This window comes from Aythya fuligula, chromosome 7 (genome assembly GCF_009819795.1).
Source record: "Aythya fuligula isolate bAytFul2 chromosome 7, bAytFul2.pri, whole genome shotgun sequence".
Classification (NCBI taxonomy): Eukaryota; Metazoa; Chordata; class Aves; order Anseriformes; family Anatidae; genus Aythya; species Aythya fuligula.
The window spans coordinates 24445951-24459516 of NC_045565.1; the positions used below are offsets into that span (position 1 = coordinate 24445951).

General features: G+C 53.8%; 2 protein-coding genes across 2 annotated transcripts in view; both read left to right on the plus strand.

The window, feature by feature from the left end:
- The first annotated feature begins 211 nt into the window (after positions 1-211).
- Positions 212-3970, plus strand: AS3MT (arsenite methyltransferase). The gene is made up of 11 exons (XM_032191740.1): positions 212-266; positions 603-688; positions 1171-1298; positions 1388-1538; positions 1620-1756; positions 1979-2048; positions 2150-2231; positions 2318-2449; positions 2549-2691; positions 3055-3189; positions 3767-3970. Coding segments are annotated over exons 1-11 (1164 nt in total). The 5' UTR covers positions 212-265; the 3' UTR covers positions 3866-3970.
- A 2367-nt stretch (positions 3971-6337) lies between these two features.
- Positions 6338-13566, plus strand: part of CNNM2 (cyclin and CBS domain divalent metal cation transport mediator 2) — a 111404-nt gene continuing 104175 nt past the window's right edge. Inside the window, exons 1-2 of the mRNA XM_032191051.1 lie at positions 6338-6794; positions 6837-8006. Coding sequence (XP_032046942.1) covers positions 6338-6794; positions 6837-8006 — 1627 coding nt within the window. The remainder of the gene's footprint in view (positions 6795-6836; positions 8007-13566) is intronic.

The window sequence follows — 13566 nt, forward strand, 5'->3', positions numbered from 1 at the left end:
AGGGGCTGGGGCATCCCACGGGGGTCTCCGTGCATTTGGGGCGAGCAGGAGGTGGGGCGGGGGACGGGACGCAGCAGGGTGGGGGTACCCAAAGGCTGAGGCTGTGGGTGTGAGGTGACACCGTGGGTGCCGGTAGCAAGCGTGGCCGTGTACCCGGGTTTTTTACCCAAATCTCAGGCCTGGCAGGAGCTGGTGTCGGGCGGAAGCCAGGCCTGGGGCGGCGCAGGGCGCCGGGGCGGAGCGTGGCCGAGCCGCAGCCGGAGGCAGTAAGGCACCCAGGCACCCCGGGGCTCCGGCTCTAGGGTGCCAGGGCCCTGTGGGGGGACCCCATGGGACCCCGCAGAGGGTTGGGATTCACCCTACAGGGACGTCCTTGGGGGTAGTCCCTCCAGGGCAGGCAGGGTGAGGTTGTTTTGGCGGGGGGGATGTTGGCACGGGGTGCTTTTCCCATTAGGGTTTGGGTTGGGGTCTCCTCGGGGGTTGCTAGAGGGACTAAAAGCGTTCCTGTATTTTGGGGAGGGGGGTGAGGGCTTTGGGGAAGGGCCTGGCGTGGTGCCCGTGGTCATAGTGTCGGCACCAACCCTGTGCCCCCGTTGCTGCAGTGGCCGCGCCGTGTGGGGAGCAGATCCCCCACAAACAGATCCCCCATGAACAGATCCCCCAGGACCAGATCCACCGCGAGGTGCAGGTGAGGGGGGCGAGCGGGGCGGCCGGGGAGGGAGCGCCAAGCCCAGGCAGTGCCAGGACACCTGTCAGTCAGGGGACAAAGCTCATTTGGGGACCGAAGTGAGGGTAAAAGGGCATTTGGCTGCTGCCAGCGGGGTTTCAGAGCAGGCGCTTTGCTCGTTTCCCTGTGGGGATGAGGAGGGAGCGGAGCGAGCCTGTGTTTCTCTGCCTGCACCCCCATCAGTCAGGGAAACAGCATCCGTGGCCTGAAAAAATATTGCGAACAGCAATTAAATCCCCTCCTGTGCAAAGATGTGTGTGTATACGAGCAGGGGAAGCCAAGCAGGGTGGGTATCTAGCCTGATTTTTAGCTGGGTGCGGTGCCAGAGGGCACTGGGGGCACGTATAAGCTGAGCATGGGCATGATCCCGTGTTTTGTGACCCCACGGAGTCACCGTGGCCCAGCTTGCTGCAGTAGGGTGCCCCGTGTCCTTCCCACCTCAGGATTACTACGGCAAAGAGCTGCAGAAGTCAGAGGACCTGAAAACCAACGCTTGCGTCACCTCGGCCAGGCCGGTCCCCAAGGCCATCAGAGATGCTCTGGAGCGCGTCCACGAGGAGGTGGTGGCCAGGTGAGCTCCGGGTGAGTTCCTCCTGCTGCCACCTTGCCATGGGCTGCAGCCCCCGGGGGGCAGGAGCCAGCGTGGTAACCCCCCCCCAGGTACTACGGCTGCGGTTTGGTCGTCCCCGAGTGCCTGGCGGCGTGCCGGGTCCTGGACCTGGGCAGCGGCAGCGGCAGGGACTGCTACCTGCTGAGCCAGCTGGTTGGGGAGCGGGGCCACGTCACCGGCATCGACATGACCCAGAGCCAGGTAGGGTGTGGGGACAACCCCTGGGCTCGCTTTGTCCCCTCTCCGTGTCCCCCCAAATGTTCGTTCCCTTCCTCCTCCCAGGTGGAGGTGGCGAGGAAGCACATCGCGTATCACATGGAGAAGTTTGGCTACCAAAAGCCGAACGTGGACTTCCTCCAGGGCTACATGGAGAAGCTGGGTGATGCCGGGCTGGCTGATGAGAGCTACGATATTGTCATGTAGGTACCCTGCAGGGGTCTGCACCCACATCCCACCAGGTTTCTTGCTTCAGCCACGTGTGAGGAAAGAGAAAAACCCAAAGAGGATTTGGGCTGGGACCTTGGAATATGGGAACTGCCCTTTTTGTGGTTGAACCCTGCACTAAATGACAGGTTGTGCAGCAGCGGGCGGTGCTGAGCGTAGGAGATGGTGCAAACGAGCCTTGGTCTTCTCCTTTCCAGCTCCAACTGTGTGATCAACCTCGCCCCCGACAAGAGGGCCGTGCTGCGGGAGGCCTATCGCGTGCTGAAGGTGGGGAGCGGAGCGGGGTTGGGGCTACTTTGGGGGTCATTGCTCCATTTCCCAGCCTGTTTTGCCCCACTGCATCCCGCTCACTCCTCGCTGCCTTCCAGCCTGGTGGAGAGATGTACTTCAGCGATGTCTACGCCAGCCAGCGCCTGAGCGAGGCCGTGAGGAAGCACAGGGTGCTGTGGGGTGCGTAGGGCTCCTGGATATAGGGTGACACGGGACAGGGAGCACCTTGTTGCTTTGTGTCACCCGTGTGCATGCTGTTGTGCCAGGGGAGTGCCTGGCGGGAGCCCTGTTTTGGGGAGATCTCTACAGCATCGCCGAGGAGGTGGGCTTCAGCCCCCCGCGCCTGGTCACCGCCAGCCCCATCACCATCGGGGACAAGGAGCTGGAGGGTGTTGTCGGTGAGGGTCCTGACGGGGAGCAGTGGCTCTGTTTGGCCACAGGGAGAGGTGCTGGGACCCTGTGCTCAGCACCTGGCCCGCTGGGCTCTCCCTTTTTAGGGGACTGCCGCTTCGTCTCCGCCACATTTCGGCTCTTCAAGGTGCCGGGGAGCAGCCGTGCCGGGCCGGGCCAGGTCATCTACAACGGTGGGATCGTGGGGCACGAGCGAGAGCTGGTGTTTGATGCCAACTTCACCTTCAAGGTACGGGGAGGTGCGTTTTGGGCTTCTGGGGATGGCGAGCAGACCCAGCCTGAAGGGCTGGGGATGGGGCAGCACTGATGCAGTGTGGTTTAGGGGATGAGGTGGTGGATGGGGGCCATATAAGCCAGAAGAGCTGCAAATAGGGCAGGGAGAGGGAGCCAGAGCTGTGCATTGTGAAGACGGGAGCAGGACATCCCTGGTGGCTTCACCAGGTGGTTTGGAGCCCGCTGCTTGCTCCCTGTGGGTGTTCCTCCAAGCTTTGGGCCAGGCTGAGCCCTGCTTTCAGTCCCCACATATCTGACTGGGCGGCTGGGGGCCACTGGTCCGTGTGTCCCAGCCCCGTGACTGTCACCGTGTCCCCAGGAAGGAGAGGCGGTGGATGTGGATGCCGAGACGGCCGCGGTGCTGCGCAGCTCCAGGTTTGCGGAGGAATTCCTCATCCGAGCTGCCGGGGCTGATGCCGCCGCACCCCAGGGCTGCTGTGGCAGGAGGGTGAAGGTTGGTAGCAGCAGCCCCGTGCTGGATTTGGGGCTGGAGACGCTGCTGTCCCTTGCTAGGTCCCTTTGCCCCTGTACGTGCCCACCGGGGGTGCTGGGGCTGGTGGCTGGGCAGCCCTGAGGTCTGCATGGGGACAGCTCCTCCCTGCCTTGGGGCGCAGTGACCACCCCAGCAGCTCCTCGCTGCTGCTGTGAGCTTTGGGCCCTGACCCCACAGCCCGAAGCACTTTTATCTATCTGCTGGAAGCCTCCCTCCTCATCCTCACGGCCATCCTTCCACATGGGCCAGCAGGGGTCATCAGTAGGCCGGGGAGATAAAGCCCTGCAGCTGCGCGTCCCTGGAGCACAGCCTTGCGCTGGGCTTTTGGGTCCCTGTCCAAGCAGAAGGCATTTTTCAGATAAAAAAAGCAGAGTGAAACCCCCCCCAGAAGCTCTCAGCACCCTCTTAGGGCAGGGAAAAGCCAGCAGGCTGATCCCCATGGCGGCAGGGAGCGAGTGGTGGGGAAACGCTGCTTCCACGGGGGGCCTCGTGTTTCCCTGTGGCCTGATCCTAAATCGGTTTCTCCTCTGCCCTACAGGAGAAGATCTGCGACCCCTTCCTGCTGCTGGAGAAGCTGGCGGCCCCGGCTCCTGCCTGCGGTCCTGCTGGCACCTGCGGGCCCCGGGGCTGCTGCTGAGCGATGTCCCCATACCGCTGGGTGCCAGCGGGGCAGGGGGCTGCGGCCTACGTGGTGTGGGGTTATCACCAGAGGAAAAAATAGAAATAAAAGGCCGAGATGAAACCCTGTGGGGTTGGAGACTGCGGGGTGCTGTGCTTTTAGGTCTCGGTATGAGCACGGTGGGGATGGGGAGCACCCTAGGGGTCCCCTCACTCCCTGTGGGACACATGGACAGGGATGGGAGCTGTGGGATGGGAGCTGTGGGTCCCCTCATAAGGGATTTCTCAGCACCCTGCAGCATGTACCCCATGCACCAGTCCAGATCTGCTCCAAGCCCCCCAAAACCCCCTGCACGCACCCCCCATCCCGTAGCTTTTTCCGAAACCATCTCTCCTGCCCAGGGCAGCCCCACAGCCTGTCCCCGGGGATGGGATTTCTTCTCCCTTTCCCCATGCATCACTGCTGAGTTTTTTTTTTTCCCCCGGACTCCATCTAGTGGGAAGCCCTGTGTGCTGTGCAGGCCTTGCACCTGCAGAGTTTTGCAGGGAAATGCGGCGGTTTTGGAAATCCCACAATGTGGCTGCCCGGGTCCCACACCCCACACACGTCCCACATCCCACCTGCCCCAACACCAGGCTGCTGAGCGGCACCATGTCCCAGTCCTGGATGAGCTGGGAAATGAGGGAACATTTCCATCCCTCCTCGTGCCCTGATCGTCCAGGAGGGACCAAAATCCCCTCTCTGCCAGCTGAACATCATCTTGTCCCCATCAGGCCGTGTGTGTGCAAAGAGAGGGAGATCCTTGGGGTTTTTACAAGTTTAAGATGCCTGTAAGAGCAGTTCCCAGTCACAGAAGGGATTTCCTAAGCGCCCCACACTGCTCGCCCTGATCTCTGCCAGGAGCGAAGTAGGGGAGCGATTAATCCCCAGTTTGGGGATTAAACCCATAAATAATGCCCTTAAATATGGTTTCCTGGAAAGTCACCTCGCCAGCCCAACCTTTTGGGTTCAGATGGGACCACGAACCTGCACGATTCAGTGTGTGAGAACTTGCAAGTGGTTGGGTTTAGGGCCACAGAGCGGTGTGCTTGGAAAAACTGTAACTCCTAGTTTGTGTGCTATTTTATTATTTTATTTTGTTTATTTTTTAAAAAAATATTATTTTTTCTTTTACTTTTTCTTTTCCTTTAATTTTTTTACATTTTGTATTTTTTTCTTTCATTTTATTTATTTTTGACTTTTTTGACTAGAAAAAACATACAACGTTGTTTGTGTTTTATTTTATTATTTTGTTTCTTTTAAAATTATTTTCAGTTTTACTTTATTATTTTATACCGATTTATTACTTTAATATTATATTTTATTTTTATTTAATTTATTTTTGTCTTTTTTTGACTAGAAAAACCACACAACATTGTTTGTGTTTTACTTTATTATTTTTTTCTTTTTATTTGCAATTATTTTTTCTTTTTAAAATTTTGTATTCATCTTTATTTTATTTTATTTTATTTTTGTTTTATTTTATTACTTTATTTTATTTTAACATTTTATTTATTTATTTTTATTATTGTATTTCATTTCGTTCTATTTCAATTTCGTTATTTTATTTTAAAATAAAATAAAATAAATTATTTTATATAATTTTTATATAAAATATTATACAATTTATGCAAGTTTATATAAATTTATATAAAATTCATTTGATTTTAAATAAATTTTATTTTATTTTATTTTATTTTATTTTATTTTATTTTATTTTATTTTATTTTATTTTATTTTATTTTATTTTATTTTATTTTATTTTATTTTTTCAAATGTTGTTGCTTCTCCCTTCACCCTCCCCCGGCTCCCGGGGCCGGCCGTTCGCACTGTGTGTGCCCCACACGGCCGCCAGGGGGAGCTGCGACACCGCTCACCGGGCCCGGGGCTGGGACCGGGGGCGGACGCACGGAGCCGGTCCCGGTCCCGTTCCCCATCCCCGTCCCCATCCCGCTGCCGTCCCCGTCCCCCTCCACCCCCCCCCTCCCTCCCCATCCCCTCTCCCATCCCCGCCCCGCCATTGGTCGCGCCCCCTCTTAGCCCCGCCCCCTCTCCCCCCACCCCCTCCCCTATTGGCCCTCACCCGGGGGCCGGCCCCGCCCCGCAGTCACGCGCCGCGGGGGGGGGCCGGCGGCGGGCGGCGATTGGCCGAGGGGCGCGCGGGCGGCCCCGCCCCCTCGACGGTTACCGGCCGGCCGTTGGCGGCCGTTAGCCGCGGCCCCGCCCGGGCGAGGCGGAGCGGGGCGGAGCGGGGCGGGGAGCGCCGCGCGGCTCCACCAAGGCGGCGCTCGGCTCGGCCCGGCTCCGGCAGTCGCCGCCCGTCGGGTCCCGCGGGCAGCCGCGCCCCGCCTGCCGCCAGCACCGCCGCCAGCACCGCCACCGGTGCCAAGCGGGGCACGGCCGCGGGCGATGCGGGGCGGCGGCGGCCCCGCCGCCGAGCCCTGACTAAAGATGGCCGCGCTGCCCGGGGGGAACATGGCGGGGGGCGGCCGGGGGGCGCGGGGAGCGCCGCTGCTGCTGCTGCTGCTGCTGCTGGGCTGCTGCTGCCGCATGGGCCGCCCGCCCGCCGCCTCCGCTGCCGCTCCACCCGCCTCTTCCTCCTCCTCATCATCATCCTCCTCATCGGCGGAGGAGACGGTGATCATCGGGCTGCGGCTGGAGGACACGGACGACGTCTCCTTCATGGAGGGGGGAGCGCTGCGGGTGAGCGAGAGGACGCGGGTCAAGCTGCGGGTGTACGGGCAGAACATCAACAACGAGACCTGGTCGCGCATCGCCTTCACCGAGCACGAGCGGCGGCGGGGGGGAGGCCGGGCGACGCTGGCTGGAGACGGCGGGGGAGCGGCGGCGGTGGTGGGGAGAGGAGGAGGAGGAGGAATGGGCTCCTCGGCCGGAGGAGGAGGTGGTGGTGGTGGTGTTGGAGGAGGAGGAGGAGGAGGAGGCGGTGGAGCCCCGCAGCGCTGCGGCATCCGCACGTCGGACATCATCATCCTGCCGCACATCGTGCTCAACCGGCGCACGTCGGGCATCATCGAGATCGAGATCAAGCCCCTGCGCAAGACGGAGAAGAGCAAGTCCTATTATCTGTGCACCTCCGTCTCGGCCCCCGCCGCCGCCGCCCTAGGGCCCGGGGCCGCCGGTGGGTTGGTGGGTGCCGAGGGACCCGCCGGCCCCCCGCCCTGGGGGGAGACCACCTGGATCTACCACGACGGAGAGGACACCAAGATGATCGTCGGGGAGGAGAAGAAGTTCCTGCTGCCCTTCTGGCTGCAGGTGATCTTCATCTCGCTCCTGCTCTGCCTCTCGGGCATGTTCAGTGGCCTCAATCTGGGCCTCATGGCGCTGGACCCCATGGAGCTGCGCATCGTGCAGAACTGCGGCACGGACAAGGAGAAGAACTACGCCAAGCGCATCGAGCCCGTGCGCCGTCAGGGCAACTACCTGCTGTGCTCCCTCCTGCTGGGCAACGTCCTGGTCAACACCACGCTGACCATCCTGCTGGACGACATCGCCGGCTCCGGGCTGGTGGCCGTGGTGGTCTCCACCATCGGCATCGTCATCTTCGGCGAGATCGTGCCGCAGGCCATCTGTTCCCGGCACGGCCTGGCCGTGGGCGCCAACACCATCTTCCTCACCAAGTTTTTCATGATGATGACCTTCCCGGCCTCCTACCCTGTCAGCAAGCTGCTGGACTGCGTCTTGGGCCAGGAGATCGGCACCGTCTATAACCGGGAGAAGCTGTTGGAGATGCTGCGGGTCACCGATCCGTACAATGATCTGGTCAAGGAGGAGCTCAACATCATCCAAGGAGCCCTGGAGCTGCGCACCAAGACGGTGGAGGACGTGATGACTCCGCTCCGGGACTGCTTCATGATCGCTGCCGAGGCCGTGCTCGACTTCAACACCATGTCCGAGATCATGGAGAGCGGCTACACCCGCATCCCCGTTTTCGAGGGTGACCGCTCCAACATCGTGGACCTGCTCTTCGTTAAGGACCTGGCTTTTGTGGACCCTGACGACTGCACGCCGCTCAAGACCATCACCCGGTTCTACAACCACCCGCTGCACTTTGTCTTCAACGACACCAAGCTCGACGCCATGCTGGAGGAGTTCAAGAAAGGTGGGATGATGGCAGGGCCCTGGGGGTGGCAGGCGCAGCTCGGTGGCAGGAAGCACCCCGGGTGAGGGGGCTCTGAGGGGATCCCTCGCTGCTTCCCCTCACAGAGGCTGTGGGAAGGTGCGCTCGGGACAGAGGAGCCTGAATTTAGGCATCCTCCAGCTCCCTGACCCAGAAAACTGACCCATGGCTGGGTGATGGTCTGTGCCCCCTGCCTCTTTTCCCCACTACCGGGCTGTGCGTGTGGGCATCGTGCCAAACAAGGCTGCTTTTTTTTTTATTTTTCTTTTTTATTTTTCCACTCATCTGCACATTATAGTGGGAACTGCTGACATGAATATGCGCCCGTTACTTGGCTCAGTCCTCCCTGTGCTTTTTCAGCTGGCCTGACAGCGAGGAGAGGAGCGGGTGGGCTGCTCGTGTAGGTCACTCCTATCTTTCCGGCTTAGTGCACACACACGTGCTGAGATAAACACGGCGTTCGCACTCCATTCATCGGCTCGGCTGGCTGACTTCAGCCCTGTGCTCGTGTTACAGCTATCCTGATTGATGCTTTGATCTGGGAACCCAGAAATAGTTCCAGGGTCTTAAAATGTGTTTGAATGCACCTGTCTGGGTGGCACGTTGGGGTTACGGGCCTTTTTACCTAGGCTCTCCTCTGCCCCAAGGACCACAGGCTCAGCTGTGCAAACACGTGAGCCTGTCTACATCTCTGGTCTGGTGTTTGTATTCATTGCTTCAGAACTGGATGGGGGCTTTCCATCTGAATTGTGGGAGGTGTTCTCCTGACAGATGTGCGTTAATTCTCATTATAAACCTTTGCTTATGAGGAAAAAACAACACAACTTTTTTTTCCCTGTTTGAATCCGTTCCTCTCTGCAAGCCAAATAATGATGCAGGCTGTATGCTCTGTGCAAGAAAGTGCTTTAAAGGAAATAGTAAGTGAAATTCCAAATCAATTAGGTACTTGCAGACCGTCATGCTGCTTAACTGAAGGTAAAGTGAGTGCCATGGACTGATCATAACCATGGGAGCTCAGAGCAATGTGATGTCAGGCGGTTCTGTCTCTGAGAGATGATCTGACTGAAAGAGATGTTCATAGCTGCATTGGTACCACAGTTAGGCTAACGAGGAAAAGTTAAGCTAGCCTTTTATCAAATGCAGAATTCTCTTGAAGATAACTTTGTAAATTGGTGAACGTTTTTTCTAGGTAACATTTAATTTTCCATTTAGATTTCCAGGTACTGGTTGGTCCCCACACTGAACTTTGGCAGCATGGCATTTGATCTGTTTCTGCCTGCTTAACTCAATTTAGGGGATTCAGACGGTTATTCTGTTGGTATCCTCACTTTTCTTTCACAGATGGAAGGTGAACACACTCCTGCTTTTTGCTGACCAGAGCAGCAGCTGCTCTGTTTAGTTCTTTCTGTCTCAGTGTGGTGATGGGGAAATCTTACTCTGGTTCAGAGCTGTTGAACAGGAGATGTGGGAGAGCCTCGCCTGTGGTTTCTGTGCTGCAAAATCTGCAGCTCGGATCTGGGAAACTCAATTATGTCACTTAACTGCTGGCTGGTTAAGGTGGGTTCTGCTGGGTGTGCAGGCCTGGAGTTCTTTTCCCTCCGTTACTCTGACTCCAGGTAGCGTGGCAGGGTTCTTAACCTGCAGCTGGACCTCTGTTTTTTTTTTTTTTTTTTTTTTTCTAGCTGTGTGTGTAGCAATGTGTCTGAAGGGAGGTGAAACGCTCCTGTGTGTTTAAAAATAGGGGCCCTTTTATTTAATAGCTTGGAGAATCAGGCATTTTAATCCTGCAAGTGTGGCAAAGCCAAATAGGCCTCTTTGCACTTTCTGAAATTCATGCCTAAAATAGGCTCCTTAATTCTCTGGGGTTGCTTGGAAGGTACAGACCAGAGGTTGCTTTTGCTGATAGCCAGGGGACTTCCCTTGCCTGCATCAGGTAAATTCCCAGCAGCACAAATTTAGGATGACTTCCTAATGGGAACGTGTGCCCTGCTGCAACCACTGCGTTCTGGAGCAGTCCCTGTAGTAGTGGATTAATTTGGGATAGTTTGATCGTGCCTCATATTTATTCCAGGACGGCCGTGCTGGTTGCTGTGCATTGACAAGCCCTGGTGTTAGGACTAGTTCCGTCTTAACTGGTTTTTCTTTAAACATGCAGATAGGGTGGAAATAAATAGCTTCCTTTGTCCTTTGAAATGAATGTAAATAACTGATAGCTTGCTTGATCTGGCATAGCGCGCTGTCTTTTGCAAGAGTTCTTCAAACTCCTTTCTGCACGGCAACCTTGCCAAATTCCCGTGAGAATGTACAATTAAGGGTGAGAATCAAATTGCATGTTGTTCTCTGGTAAAGTGCTGAAAATAAATAAGCTTACGGTTTTTAATCGCCCCTTTCCCACCATGTTGACCTTCCACCACGGTAGGCTCGCTCCAAAGCTCTCGCCTGCCTTTCTCCCACCCAGGTGGCTACAACCCTGTTCATTGCAGCGAGCAGCTCGTGTGATAGTGCTACTGTCAGTTAAAGGCTTTAATCTGTTCAAGGAAAGAGTTTTTTTTTTTTTTTTTTTAATTATTTTTTAAGAAGTTTAGGAGTTAACATAAATTGAAGCCTTCCAGGGAAGAGATGAAAAGCCAAGCATGGCAGGATACGTGTCCTTCTGGTGCTGTGGCTGATGAAACTGGTCGTTTTGTACTTGCTTAGGCTGGGCAGCTGGAGGATTTGGTGGTGAGCTTATTATTAATGTTCTTTGCCCACAGTTGCAAAATGAATATATGTTTCGCTTCTATGCTGCCAGGCAAGAAACTTAATTTTAAGAGAGCTGCAGCACATTCCCGTTCCCGTGTTGCTCTAATCTCTTGAAGTATGAATAAACATGACTTCTGAAGCAGCCTGCTAAAAAGCTTCTCTCCTAAAAAGCATTGTTTATTTTAAAATAAATAAAAACTTCTGAAAGTGGAGTAGCTCTCTATTCCTGTCAACAGACCTCAACTCCATTTGCCAGCTAGCTGTGCAGACTGGGCGTTCAGCTTACTTGAATCCAATCTGTTCAACCCCAGTTTAATGCAGGGAAGTACAGGGTACCCGTTCCACAAGTCAGGGAAATGACCTGCCCGACTCTGCAAAGATGTGTCTTGTTTGAAATAACCTCTTGCTGGCTGTTGCTGTAAAGGGGAGCAAGGCGACAGCTCTTCCAGGATCAATTACTATCCTGGCTCCTTAAGGTGCAGCAGGGAGTGAATGAACATCAAAGTCATTTTTGGAAAGAAGCTATGGGCTGTCTCATCTGGTGTCTTTTCCCTTGACGGTAAGTGTTGTGTTGTTGCTGTTGTTATCTTGACAGTTTTCCTAGGTCTTTGGCACTTGGGTGGAGTGTTTTTCAGTGCTGGACCTCTGCATGTGTGATCCTAAATCCAAAGTTTTCTATTTGAAGCTCTCCAAATGCCAGACAGAGTTTGAAGAATTCGGCTTGCAAAGCGTTGATTTCTAATACTAATATTCTAAGATTGGCCCTCTTTTTACTAGTCATCATACGGCTGCTTTCCTGGTGGCCTGGACAGCCTTGTAGTGCGGCAGTTTCTCAGTCAGAGTCTTCCTTATCCATACTTGGAGATTTTTGACTTGTATGTTTTGATCTTGTTTGTATCTGTCTCTAGTATTACGCTATAGTAAAGATCAGAGTTAATAACCTAGTACAGAGAAGTCATGGTAACTGCGTGCAGCGGTCCTGAGCTCTTATTTTCTGAATCACATGGCAGCCTTGAGACAATTCCTAGATTCCTTATTAAAATTATTGCCAACTGAACCTTAAAAGATTTTTCTTCCCTAAAAACCTTGTCAGATTTAACTTGAGGATCTTTTCTGCATGCTCTGTTGATTTTTGTTGTCTGTCTTTAAGAATGTATCTGTTTAGTAAGAACACAGACCAATTTTTTTCTCAGGGTCTTGTTTCTTTTCTAGTTCTTCCTCCCACTCCCAGGAAAACCATGGCCCGGGAACCTGAAACTCTTACTTCTGAGGGGAGGGACAGCGAGTGACTGGTAGCCCACAAATTCAAAGCTCTGCACTGCTGTTATTCTGGGCTGAGCTCTCTTTCTGTTATTAGGTCTCTTACCTTTCTGCTGCAACTCCAACCCAGACTTGCAGCTCGATTCTTTCCTGGTCTCTTTCAGGTTTTATAGGTTCCCATCCTGCTGAATCTGAGTCCAGGCTTCCCATAACTAAACTTCATTTAATGCATCTGAATGCTTGTTTTCTGGTTCATCTAACAGGTTGTTTGTCACTGAAGCTGTTTTTCTGTTTAGGCTGTGACTGCAGCATTACAAGGAACTGGAAGAAACTACTTAAATCCCTTCTGGAATTATCAAAGGCATGTAAAACTCCTTCTTGGAAAACAATATTGCTTTCAAGGCCGCTTGGCTAAAAAAAGGCATCTCTTCTGCTCCTTTTAGGAGAATTCACATAAAGGTGTTGAGGTCCCACACAGAGACTTCTTGTGTGAAGAGAATAGGGCAACGATTAGGGAATTTGCCACCAAGATATAGAAGACTTAGCACGATGTGCCTGTAGGTTTGTTCCTGGGGGATGCGTTCAAGGGCAGCTCCAGCTCTCCTGGGGCTCCCTGCTGTGATGCTTTTGTGGGCCTAGGAGAAGGAGAGATGGTGCTGGAGAGCAGCAGTGCTGTGTCAGCCTGGCCTTGGTGAGGAGTCCAGCTGGAGGCTCTGCTCTGCTGCTGAGGGCAGAATGAGATGTGGATCACGGAGAGGAGTAAGCAAATACAATGCCCTTAGTGTTCAGAGCAGTACAGGTCTGAATTTGACACGTGTGCTTGGCATCATTCTTTGATTGCTTTTTAAGTCATCATTAGAGTCTCATTAGTCAACAAAAACAAGCTGTTGCCATTTTCCCCAAAGTGTTCTCCAAGTTAGCAAACTCCTGCACCCACTGGGGTGAATTCCACAAGCGAGCCAGGTTCCTATCTGCTTTCTGTCTATAAAGGCTCTCTGTGATAGGCACAGCTACAAATTCCAGGTCAGTCTGTGCTGTCAGCAGCATTTCCCGGCCAGTTTTGAAGCCGAATATGGAGAGAAGAGGCAAAATGTTGACTTCTGAGCAAATTCAGTAGTACAGCGAAGTGATCGGGTAGTGTAACCATTGCAGTTTTCTTTCAGGGCTGAGATTTTTTTTGTTTTTTTCAGTATTTCTCTGCCAACGTGAGGTACCGAGGAGCAGAACGCTCTGTGAACATCAGTCAACTACAAGGGTGTAAAACCAGTGACAGAGAGAAAGAGTGCTAGAAAAGAGGAAATGTGTTTTGTTCCCCCTGGAAGCTTGGTGATCTCATCAAGCTGCAATTCAAGAGCTTCTGAAACTAAAGATATTGTCTTTAATAAGTCGTCTTAGGTGTTTGTTTCTTTCTGTGAGCGTGTCTAATCAACACTGAAGCTTTGTCAGCTCTTGTGTGTGGGCGAGCAGCAATAGTGTGGTATCTCCCATCAGTTGCTTTGTAATGTGAGTGGCAGAAGGAGATGGATCTAAAGGTTGCGGT

Bases quoted from the DNA above. Each gene is read 5' to 3' on its own strand.
- AS3MT (XM_032191740.1), top strand. The intron at 1,539-1,619 runs GTAGGGTGTGGG...TCCTCCTCCCAG, and splicing joins TCGACATGACCCAGAGCCAG to GTGGAGGTGGCGAGGAAGCA. The intron at 2,450-2,548 runs GTGAGGGTCCTG...CTCCCTTTTTAG, and splicing joins GGAGCTGGAGGGTGTTGTCG to GGGACTGCCGCTTCGTCTCC.